General features: G+C 38.0%; 2 protein-coding genes across 8 annotated transcripts in view; one reads left to right on the forward strand and one right to left on the reverse strand.

Annotated features, from left to right (window-relative positions):
- The window catches only part of LOC120728860 (ecto-ADP-ribosyltransferase 5-like), a 66,006-nt gene extending 54,701 nt beyond the window's left edge, over window positions 1-11,305 (reverse strand). The window contains exons 1-6 of one of the 7 annotated variants that reach the window (XM_040024098.1): window positions 11,159-11,302; window positions 10,809-10,864; window positions 10,484-10,537; window positions 10,235-10,325; window positions 9,432-10,144; window positions 8,249-9,132 (exon numbers count right to left, since the gene is read on the reverse strand). In XM_040024098.1, coding sequence (XP_039880032.1) covers window positions 9,054-9,132; window positions 9,432-10,144; window positions 10,235-10,294 — 852 coding nt within the window. In that variant the 5' untranslated portion in view covers window positions 10,295-10,325; window positions 10,484-10,537; window positions 10,809-10,864; window positions 11,159-11,302 and the 3' untranslated portion in view covers window positions 8,249-9,053. The other 6 variants (XM_040024096.1, XM_040024100.1, XM_040024101.1 and 3 more) reach the window with 6 other exon arrangements.
- tacr3l (tachykinin receptor 3-like) lies at window positions 1,411-8,248 on the forward strand. Its single transcript, XM_040024094.1, has 5 exons — window positions 1,411-1,921; window positions 2,390-2,578; window positions 2,758-2,908; window positions 6,072-6,268; window positions 6,344-8,248. The coding sequence occupies exons 1-5, from the start codon at window positions 1,572-1,574 to the stop codon at window positions 6,540-6,542; spliced, it is 1,086 nt and encodes a 361-aa protein (XP_039880028.1). The 5' UTR covers window positions 1,411-1,571; the 3' UTR covers window positions 6,543-8,248.
- Window positions 11,306-12,073: the final 768 nt, after the last annotated feature.

Raw genomic sequence — 12,073 nt, forward strand, 5'->3', positions numbered from 1 at the left:
CCCTGTGAAGCTCCAGTGAACTCAATTTCCAACAGATTTAAGGCAGTGTTGGAAAAATAATGGTTGCCACACAAAATGTTGACACTTTGGGCACAGTTTGGACATTTTCACCTAGGGGTGTACTCACTTTTGTTGCTAGCAGTTTAGACATTAATGGCTGTATGTTGAGTTATTTTGAGGTGACACGAAATTTACACTGTTATACAAGCTGTACACTGACTACTTTACATTGTGTCAAAGTGTCATATCTTCAATGTTGCCCCATGAAAAGATATAACAAAATATTTACAATAATGTGAGGAGTGTACTCACTTTTGTGAGATACTGTATGTAGCACCCTAAAGAGGCTATATTCGACACTTACTGGTTTTACTGAGCTTTATTCTCTACAAACAGATTCTGTACATGAACCACTAAGTCAGGCTAACCTATTGGGCTCTCACATCAGCTGAACCTCTTACATAATACAGACAAACCCATAAAATCCTGACACCACGAGCTTTGCTTTGGATGAAACAGTTATTAAGGATTTAACAGTATCACCCTCAGGCTGATTTAAAGCTTCAGACAGATCTAATGCTACAGCAACATTTTTTATGTTTTACAATGAAATTTATTTGATTTCTCCTGGAGTTATGACCAAAATTTTAGCAAAAAAAAAAAGCAAAACAATATACTTGTTTTAACATTTATTGTCACGTTTGACCTAGAATACTCCAACATCTTTAAGCAGATAAGCTTTCATCAACACAGTTCATCGAAATGCTGGATCTTCATGTTCCACCAGTGGTAAGCGTCCACCAGCGATGCTCCACCAATAGAAAGAACTTTCAAAACCTGGATGCAGGATACCAAAAGGGTGTCAACATGATATCCAAAATATTTATTACATTTAAACCAAATGTACACAAGCAACATACAATACCATCAACCACAGATAATACAAATGCATTTCTAGGGACAAAAAAAATTTGAAAAGTAAAAACAAACAAAAACTGTAAAATCTCAATCGTCATTTAAACCAGTGTGATTAGCAGTCTGTAATTTATGAATGTAGAACATTTCCTTGTCTTTCAGAATCATTCTCTGTCACTTTTTCCATATGAAATTAGGAATGTGATAAATTCCAAAAGCTTGTAATGTGGATGTGATGGTACTGCGGAAGTGCAAGTAGCCAATAACAGTTATACCAAATAGCAACCCAGTTATTTATTAAATTACTTGTTTATTTGCCTTTGAATTATGTGGTTTAGCTTAAAGAGGTCCATGACTTCAACCAAAAACAATGTGTGTTTCTAATAACAGACACAGACAGAACAGAATAAAGTATCAATTTCTCATTAAAAATCTGTGTGCTTGTTTAATTGTGCAGACTAAAATGTGAAAACTACGATCAGAGAGTTTATATGTTTGTTTGATTTGTTGAACGATGGCAGACGCATGTGGAGAACTCTCTCTGCCTCACCGGTCACATGTCCTTTGGGCACGTCGCGCGTCTGTGGCGCATCTTTGTAGAGACCTCTGGCAGCAGCAGACTGAGCGAAACAGATCGGATCGAGCACACCTGAGGAATGGAAAACACAACCAGAGGTCTGACCAACCAGTTCGTGCAGCCTCCGTGGCGCGTCGCGCTGTGGTCGGTGGCTTACAGCACTGTACTGGCCGTGGCGGTCTTCGGGAACCTGATAGTGATTTGGATTATTCTGGCGCACAAGCGGATGAGGACTGTCACCAACTATTTCCTGCTGAACTTGGCTTTCTCTGACGTTTCCATGGCCGCTTTCAACACGCTCATCAACTTCATCTACGCGGCTCACGGAGAGTGGTACTTCGGCCAGGTGTACTGCAGGTTCCACAACTTCTTTCCAGTCACCGCCGTGTTTGCCAGCATCTACTCCATGACCGCGATCGCCATCGACAGGTACGGCCGTGTTATTATTAAGCTGGAGAGACGCGAGAGCCCTTTCTGTGACCTCTTTTTACGAACACTTTTTTTTTTTTTTAGTTTGGTTAGAATAGTTAGATTATTCCCCCCCGCTGTACATAAGTTGCAGCTGAACAGTGGTGTTCAGTGTTATTTTATTTACTGTTTCGTTTATTTTTTTTGTCTGAATTTGGTCTGAAAATACTTATTTTAAAATTGTTACAGTTTTATTTCTCCCCATCTTTAATCTGACTTTAAAAATAAACTACAGCTGATGAATTACACGCTTTAAATGCCTGAAAATGGGTCTTTGGGTCTAATGAGGTCTTGGGTAAATCATAGTATTCTGCCACAGTAACGGCCATTTCAGGGTTTGCATCCCACCTACCATGGAGAAACTCACACTTGTGGGCATCAACTGATAGCTGAGCTCACTCACTCACTGTTGTGGGCTCTCGGTTGTAGGTACATGGCGATCATCCACCCTATGAAGCCTCGTCTGCCTGCTAAAGCCACTCTGGGGGTCATTGTCTGTATCTGGAGCTTGGCTGTGGTTCTGGCCTTCCCGCTCTGTTACTTTTCCACCATCCGAACTCTGCCCCAAAGGACCGTCTGCTACGTGGCCTGGCCCCGCATGGCCGAAGACTCCTTCATGTGAGATCACACTGACACCCTCCTCTGTTTTTCTCTGAAAACTTAACCATCCTTATCAATTCAGATTTGAGCTGTCTTGTTTCTCTTAGCTTGCTATCACTCCCACTAAAGCTGCTTTGGTCAAGCAATGTCAGGCAGCTTCCTTTAAAAGCTTGGCATCTGCTTCATTATTTGCACAGGTATCATATCATAGTTACAGTTCTGGTCTACATGCTGCCCTTAGTGGTGATGGGCATCACCTATACCATTGTGGGGGTGACACTATGGGGAGGTGAGATCCCTGGAGATTCATCTGATAACTACCAAGGACAGCTACAGGCCAAAAGGAAGGTAATCACTGTGCTCATCCAATGCATTCATCCTCTGCCTTAACGATTTACTTTTGATTAATAGTGTAAAATGTTTATGGGGAAAAACAAACTTGAATTTAACATAACTTGTAAATGGCTGTAATAAAAACACAGTTTTGCGTGAAGGAAAAAATATCACATTTTACAGAAAAGACAAATGTTAGGTCTTCTACATTTACTGTAGCTAACCAAGAAAAATGGCAAAGTTATTTCTCCTATTTGAGAATATGTATATATCTATATATATATATATATATATATTAAAAAAACACTTACCTAAAACCAGAGTGGAAAACTACCAGCCCTGTGACTGAAATCAAACATGCAAAGTCTTTCCATCTTAAATTTGATACAAGTAATGAAATGTTGAAATGCTTTAAGTTAATACTGCGTTAAAACATCCCCGGAGAAGCGATGGTATGCTAGTGCACAACAACTATAAGAGTGCAGGTGCTTGATGACACATCTGCAGGTTTAAAGGAAATCCTAACACAATGAACAATCAAATGAAATATATAAAAAAATAAATACGAGCATGTCTGCTGACTGCCTCCAGCTTTGATCAGTAAAATGTGACGCAGCAGAGGTTCAGCTTTTATCTGAAAACCATATACAGGACAGATGCACCGGCACAAGCTATCTCTTTATTGCCGGGCACTAATGTTGACCTTTGCAAACACAACACGTCGAAACAGCCTGATCACACAGAAGTAAAGAAACTGGCCACATCCTGATAGCAGAGGATGGGATCCGGAGGCAATCGATTCACTCCTCAGCCAGACGGCACAGTGTGCTTTCCAGCAGCTACTGTGAGCGCTGGGTTGAGCAGGGATTAAGGTCATTGCAGATGTCATGACGAGCGTCTATCAAGATGGGCCTGGGATTAAAGTCAGTTCATTGATAAATGCTCCATGTAGGATTATTCAAAGAGGGACCTAAGGGTCAGACACTGGAAGTATTCATTGATTAAGGGTGTTTTGGATGGAATTAAAAGGAATAAATCTGTGGTTTTATTTGTCTTTGACCCAGCAACAGTTTCCCAGCTTGATTTTAATGATCTCATATATGGTTTTAGCCATATTTGGCACTTTTTCCCTGCAAACTGAGGACAGAAAACAAAACAACCACATACTTCTATAAAGTTAAAAAAAAGTCTGTTGCTTGCAGGAGTCTTTTAAGAATATTTCATGGCACTGCATCAGATAAGAAAGCATGCTTTTGCAGATGCACTTCTGCTCATGAATCGCTGCCTGCTCCTTTTTAACCCCCCACAGCTTTGCATTGTGCTGTAACTTGCTGATGCATTCTGCGGTGCTCTCTCTTCCATCCTACCTGAAACCTCCTGGGTACTGGTGCGTCATCCCTGACCTTTCCCTCTCCTCATGACAGCCATCCTGGACTCAATGAATCGAAATTATAATTACAGAGAGATAAAAATGGTCAATAAACTCATTATTTCCTACGCTGTGCATTGAGCTACCACGGTGACAGACATTGCATGCTTAAGTAGCATTTAGAGAAATGTTTGCACTCATAATTTGATATTTCTCCTGCTAAGAATGATGTTTAGGATGCAGGTATGGATAGTATGGAAGTTTGAATACGGAATAATTGCTCAGTGTGACAAAGTTGAATTAATCTAAAGTAGCAAAAATGTAGCTTTTGAATATGAAGATTTGCTGGATACAGTTTAAACTATATGTAGTGTGAAAGGTATAAAGTATAGTGACAAATCAATCATCCAACAGCGTTTCTCTGTATCTATCAGCTCAGATTCAGTTGTACATCCTCCACTTTTTTGTTTAGCTCAGTTTCAGCCCAGTGAGCAGCCAATAGGTAATTACAAACTCAACATCAGATTTTTATTCAGATATTCTGTGGTCTGACAACTCAGATGTAGATTTTTTTTGTTTCACTGTCTAGTGAGGAAGACAAATAAAGCAGCTTACTGGATATTGTATTATTCTTTCTTTAGTCTTTATTTTCATTCTCATTAGAGCCATTCTGGGGTAAAAGACAAGACATACACAAACAAGGCAGGAGGTCATACACACACCAGAATGAAAACAAAGAAAACACTTTACCCACATCCATTTGAGTTTCTGCTGCACGCTTACATCTTTAGAGTTATACAACTTAAATGGTCTCAATCTCTTCCCCAAGGCGTTCCCAAGCTACAGAGCTTACATAAAAAAAACACATTCAGCACTAGTGGAATTCCTCCTAATCAAAACCTCACTGACTGATACCAAATGGAACCATTTGGTATTAATAATAATAATAACTGGTAATTTTCCAGTTGAAGGGCTTGTGTCAGTGTTCTATCATTTATGCAAAGACTATTGTTAAAAAGATTCGATGTCTTGGTTTCCTTCAGCATATCAGATATTCTCAGCTCCAGTTTTCATGCATCTATCCTTCACTGCACTGGTACATCCTCATATATAATAATAAAATCCTGTGCAATCAAATATTTGCTTTAGATTTGCCAGACCACCGTGATTTAAAGACACCTTTACTGTATTGATGTTTTAAGAAACTAAAGCTGGAAAGAATAATTTATTCCTGTTTCTATTCATGGTTCGGATTATGATATATATTCATTTGTACATATTTTTTTAAAACATTTTTTTGTAGTTTTTTTGTGATGCTACCAGCCTGCTACAAAACTTCTGATTATTTTTTCCCATGTTGTATTGTCTCAGATGCCACATCTGAGTTTATCTCATAATTCCCCAGACAAGGATTTTGTGTTATTATGTTATACCAGCACATTTTCTCGCAGTTACTTATGTTACATTTGCCATTTTGCACACTGAAGAAGGCTGTCTGTCAAAAATCACTGTGCTGTAAAACAGACCCGTTTGCAGCACTTTGACAGCAGGAAAATCACGTGTCACTCCTGACACTAATGAAGGCTCTGTTCTTTTCAAGTGCCCCAGCGAGACACGACAGTGTGGCAGCGAGCCAGCATGCAAAATACCAGCACCCAAAAATAGAAGCAGCTGAACAGAATTAAGCCATCATTCATTTTATTACTGGTGCCTCTCCTTTTCCGCTTTCCTGTGAAATGTCAGAATGTCTTCTGGGGGCGGGGGCCCGCCTACTGATTTGCCCTCCTGCTGATGGCTTGTGTCCTGCAGGTGGTGAAGATGATGATTATTGTAGTGGTTACCTTCGCCCTCTGCTGGCTGCCGTATCATGTCTACTTCATTGCGACGGGTCTCAACAAGCGTCTGAGCAAGTGGAAGTACATCCAGCAGGTTTACCTGTCAGTGCTGTGGCTTGCAATGAGCTCCACCATGTACAATCCCATCATCTACTGCTGCCTCAATAGCAGGTGAGTCCAAGTCAGTCATCACCTCACCAACACTAATCAGAGCATAACTGCATGTCAGCGTTTCGTTGGCTGCAGGTTTCGAGCTGGTTTCAAGCAAGTTTTCCGCTGGTGTCCTTTTGTCCGGGTGTCGAGCTACGATGAGCTGGAGCTCCAAAGCACAAGACTTCGACCGTGTCACCAGAGCAGCGTGTGCACCAGCATCCTGAGCAAAGACAAGAGCACTCGTGGAAACAGGTCAAAACCCAACTCTGAGCTGAATAATAAAGACAGTTAGGGTATTTTTGATCCAATGAGTGCACTCCAGCTCAACGTGAATTATTTATTTGTGGATTATTTATTTCATTTACATTATTTTGAGCTGATTGCTTCATTTTTTTTCCTGTGGATTTTTTTTTTTCACTCACAAACTCAAAGTCTGTTAGTTGCCCCTCGTACAAGAAAAGAGACCAGGGGGGAAGAGAGCTTTTCAGTCTGTGGCACCAAGGGTCTCTGAAACAGTTTAACACTCTGGCTTTGTTTAGCAGACTCTGTGAGGTCTTTTTAAAAAGAAAAAAAAACCCCAACAAAATTGAAAAACATTTTTATTTAATCAGGCCTTCTGATGAATTTTTTTTATGTGTGTTTTTATTTATTTTGATTCTGTTTTAAAATGCTTCTCTTGTAATTAATTTTGTTTAATTGTTGTACATCGATTTGTGAATTTAATGCCTGTGAAAAGTGCCCTACAAATAATCTTTACTTACTTATTATGAAGGATTAAAATTGCGCGCAGAAGGAGAAGAATGACAGCCTCTATGCTGGTGGTTAAAAACAAACCAACAAAAAGAAAAACAGGTATGTAGTTGTAAAGCCCTGGCTGTTGATTTGGGCCATTTATTGTGCCTGACAGCTGACAAAGGAAGCGATGGTGCATTAATCCTGAACACACATACATCATAGACATATATTTTTTTGATGAAGACTCTTGTGGATTATTCTAATTTTAGAAATCATAAATATAACTATGAAATGTTTTGCTTTACTATTACTGCCTTCCAGTCATTAAAATGTTTAATAGTTTCATTTTTTTTTATTATGACATGTTTCTGAATATATTTTTGTTAATAAAATGTCGAAACTTCATATTTTTCGTTGCTTTGTCTACATGAATGTTGTGGGCGTATGTGTATAAATTGAATTATGTGATCATGTGAGAAATTACAAATGTGGTGGGTTTTTTTCCTTTTTTGGGGGGTGGGGAAGGCACTAAATCACACCATACAACTGTGACTACATTTAATTTCTCATAAATGCATAACAAAGAATTTTAAATATTTCCATTACTGAGTACCCAGAGGTAAAAAGTGAGAACTTTTTATAAAAGGTCTAAAAAAAATTCATTTTCTCTTGTTTGTTTTGATTACATTAACACATTTGACATCATTGTAGATCTCAGTGGCTCTGATCAACTTCAGCATCAAAAGTAATGTTGCTTTACTGACTTTAATGTCTTTAAATCAGTTTTAGTGACACTGTTTTTGGAGGTGTTCAGATGTTACCTGTGTTTCATGTTTGTACATGTTAATTCACAAGTGTTTGCTGATGTAGTTGCAGGAAGCATGTGCCGTGTGAACTGTGTGGTTTTTCTGTATATAGGTGTTCTAACAGTATGTAGGTATTAATGTAAGTAATTTGTTAATAATAATAATATGTATTATAATATTTAAATATTTTGCTGCTGACTCACACATGAATACAAAAAAAGACATATTTAGCCTTTACAGTGTGAATGTGTGTTTGTGTGTGTCACTAATGTGAAGTCTAATGATGAGTGTTACATTTAGACAGTAATTATTGTCCGGCTACTGGGTGAGTGACGTATTATGGTGTTTAATTTGGGGAAGTAGGACTTAATGTGTATATTTGTAAAAACAAAACAAAAAAAAATCATTAATTGTAGGCAAAATGTTTGTGTGATCACATTAAATTTGTTGTAAAGCCTTTTGATTTTTGCATGTTGTTTATTTGATAGGGAAACAGAAGGAATCCTTGAGGCGTGGTGTCTTTACAAGCAGTTTGAGGGGGAGAGCATTGCTGACTGTAACGACTAAAAAAAGCATTCTAAAACTTGTGAGCTAGTAATTTACAGATATATACACACTGAAGGAAGTTGTAAACAATATTCAACTTGGAAAATGTTCACTGACAAAAATGTAAAAATGGATGAGTTCACAGATTAATTAAAGAAAGAGAGAAAACTGATACCTAAGATTCTAAATTCTATTTTTTGGTTCAAAGATTCAGTTCATCTGTCAGACTCACAGGTTATTTACATGTGACATGTGACAACCCAGCATGGTCTACACCAATTTTCTGAACCTAAAAACTAAATTTCTCAATTATTTGGATTTTCTATGTGCCACTCTGCCTTGTTTTTAGTCCTCTCATGACAGCCCATTAAAAAAATCCTGGAAACACTCCTGCTGTGAGGAGTTAAAGCTCCACAATACTCAGTCTGAATTTAGCCTGGAACAGCTGCAAGTAATTCCCATCTCTCATTTGTTTTCATTCTTTTAAAGTACACAAGTACAAGAAATAATAAACACATGCATAAATAATATATGTGAATTGGGTCTGTAATTCATAACATATGACAAGCATAAAATAATATTTGATTATATTTTGGCAGCCTACTTTAAAACTTTATTTGATAGATACTACAATCTGCCAAATAAAGTGCCAACAAATTGTAAAATGAATAAACAAAGCAGTACTGTAGATGATAACACTCAGGAAACTGTTCTTACTAAGCAGTTAAAGAAAACAAAGATGAGGCCGCAAGCACTGATACAAGCCACAGGGTGGAGACAGCAGCTGGAGGAGACCTGAAGACATGGAAACAAAGCAGAGAGGGGGATTACTGTAAAATCTTTTTTTTAGTTACTAAAACACGAACATGATACATTTCCAGATGGTAAAACCTCTGAGATTCAGAAAATGTTGAAATTTATAATTTATTTGAGATACATGTGCATTTTTTAAGTAGCTGGACATACGAAATGTTTTCATGTGCTTTAAATGGTAAACATTTATATCTTTAACACCACACTGCAGTTCCAAGATCAAAATTTGTGAAATTAATATGAAAAATATTTCACTTTAATTGAGAGAATATGAATCTTACCGTGAAAACATGTAACAGTTGTGTGAGCTGTTCAGTCCTGAGTGGCTTAAAACAATCTCAAGGTATTCGTCACCATCCGATGTAGTTTTCACTTGTTCCACAGTGAAAACTTCTGCTGGAGATAAGAGTATTTCATCCTGTTCTTGACCGCACACATAGTCTTTCAGGTTGACAAAGAAGCAAGAAGTGAGATGTAAAATAGTATTCTCATTGACATCTTCAAGTCTCTTTAGCTCTTCATAGTTTGAATAAGCTAAAGTGAAACTTGGAAATCTCACTGTGGAGCCTTTCTGTGGTTGGTTTTGACCATCTCGAAAAACATAAACGTTCTTGCACTCCTTTGGCTTCAGCAGCCTCATGGAGTCCATCAGCAGGAAATGAAGAGACTTGAAGTGGAAGTGGTTTTCATAGATGTTAACATTTCCACCCATTGTCTCTATTGCATTGTTCAGTGTGTTTATGAAAGGCCGGTCTCCTTTAAGATAGACTGAAAGTGCAGCACTATGCTCTTTTCTTCCTCCAGGGATCTGCTTTGAACACTCGTTACTTTTTTTCCACGCTTTCTGAAATCCTTCACTGTTGCTTAGTTCTTTTTTTAACACATCTGACTCGATGAACTTCTTCATGGCCTCTTCACGACATCCATAGTACAGATCATCCACAACATTTGTGGTCTTTTGGACATCCAGTAGTCTTGTTTCCTTCGCGGTCACCTTTAATTGAGGTGTATCACATTTAAAAAGACATTTTTAAATGTATAATTTTTCTAACCTTCTAATATTTGTTTGAATTATAATTCTTACTTTGTAACAGACAGCTATAAAAATTATTGCAGCAAGAAGCACTTTTCTTCTGCACCCCATTTTTGTTCTCTTCTTCTTCTGAAAGAAACCACTGCAGGATCAAATGCGGATAGAAAAAAGTTCTTTAACACTTTACACAGTCCAGAAACATGGAACTGACAAGATGTAAATAATCTGTTCATTGTTTGGTTTCTGTGGAATTTGGCAAGTTTAAAATTTTAAATGTTGGAAAGATTGAAAAGCACATACCTGAAACAAGGAGAGTAAACTTGCCTTAGCACCTCACAAAAAGGCTGTATCAAACTGCAGGGAACACAGGGTGTGGAGGAAAGAATCAAGATGTCATACAATAGAACTTCTTAGTCTTTCCTGTGGAAGGAAGTAAAAAGGCACTGGGGGACCAGTTGTCCAGTTATTTATCCTGAGTAAGCTACCCAGTTCCTCTAAGCTTGTTCAGGTTTGTTGTAAACTGCTTTACAGACCAAGTAATGGTTGCATAGTTTTGCCCCTTTAAACCAGCAATAATTTATTTGTGTTCTAACATAATTTCAGTACAGCTGATTGGGCCAAATACCTCAGTAATTCTTCTGTGCAGCCTTTATCCAAAGTAAACAGGAGACTCCAGCAGCCCTAGTTGGACATCTTAAAGTTACAGTGTGATATGTTCTGAGCTCACAGTACTGTTGTCCACACTGAGCAGTAACTTAACACATTAACCTCACTACATGCTTTTGCTTTGCATCATGATCTACCCACTTATAAACATTTCACTGTGACATGTCAGCAATCAGCATGGAAGAAATGTAACAATAATTTTCTTAACATAAACTTATAAAGTACTAGTGAAGTAATCACTTGATACTCTTCATATGATATAGCTGGTAAATTAAGCACTAAACTAAACACTTTTTAGTGCACACATACCTGATGACTTTCCACTGTTCTCTGGTGCTTGTTAAGAGTAAATTCCTGCTGAGCAAGATCATGTTCTGTTTCCTACTTTCCACTCACGCCCTCCCTTCCTTTGTAGTAAAACATGCATGCTAAAACTTGGGTTTGCAGAGCACTCTGACAGGATTTTGTATTGCAAAGCTGTAAAGTTTGAGTAAGAGGAAGGAGGGAGTGCTGTGGATTCAGGCAGTACCAGGCGTAGAGATTAGATAGTTTCATATATTTCGCATATATTTCAACATGAATGTCCATGGAAGGACTTGTTTTCCAGCACATCCCACAGATGCTCAACTGTGGTGTTGACTAAAAAAAATGAGTTTGAGTCAACACCTCAAACTCATTATTGTGATCCTCAAACCATTCCTGGACCATTTTTAGTTTGTAGCAAGATGCATTACTCTGCTGAAATTAGTGTCAGATTACTTTATTAATCCCTAAGGAAATTATGTGGTTACAGTTGCTCCAAGACAACAACAGTAACAGACTGAACTAAATTAAATAATACAATATATTACAAAGTTTACAAAATATAAGAAATAGCTCTAATATATACAAAAAGCTCCAATTATCAATATCCAGAATATTACAGAGGTGAAATATAAATGATTGGAATTTTACTCTAAACTGTAAAACTTGTTATTTGTTATTTTCACTGTCGAGGATGTGCAAAAGGGTGTAACTACTGCAGTGTTTACAGTGCATTTGATGGAGGAGTTGTACAGAGAGATGGCCATAGATAGGAATGATTTCCTGTGTCATTCAGTTGTGCCTTTCTGTAATCTCAGTGTCACACTGAACGTGCTCCTGACTAGCAAGCATGTCGTGGAGTGGGTGGAAGGTTTTGTCCAGCATTTTCATTATCTTGGACAACATCCTGCTCTTAGACAC

This window comes from Simochromis diagramma, unplaced genomic scaffold, assembly GCF_900408965.1.
Source record: "Simochromis diagramma unplaced genomic scaffold, fSimDia1.1 OVJJ01000302.1, whole genome shotgun sequence".
Lineage (NCBI taxonomy): Eukaryota > Metazoa > Chordata > Actinopteri > Cichliformes > Cichlidae > Simochromis > Simochromis diagramma.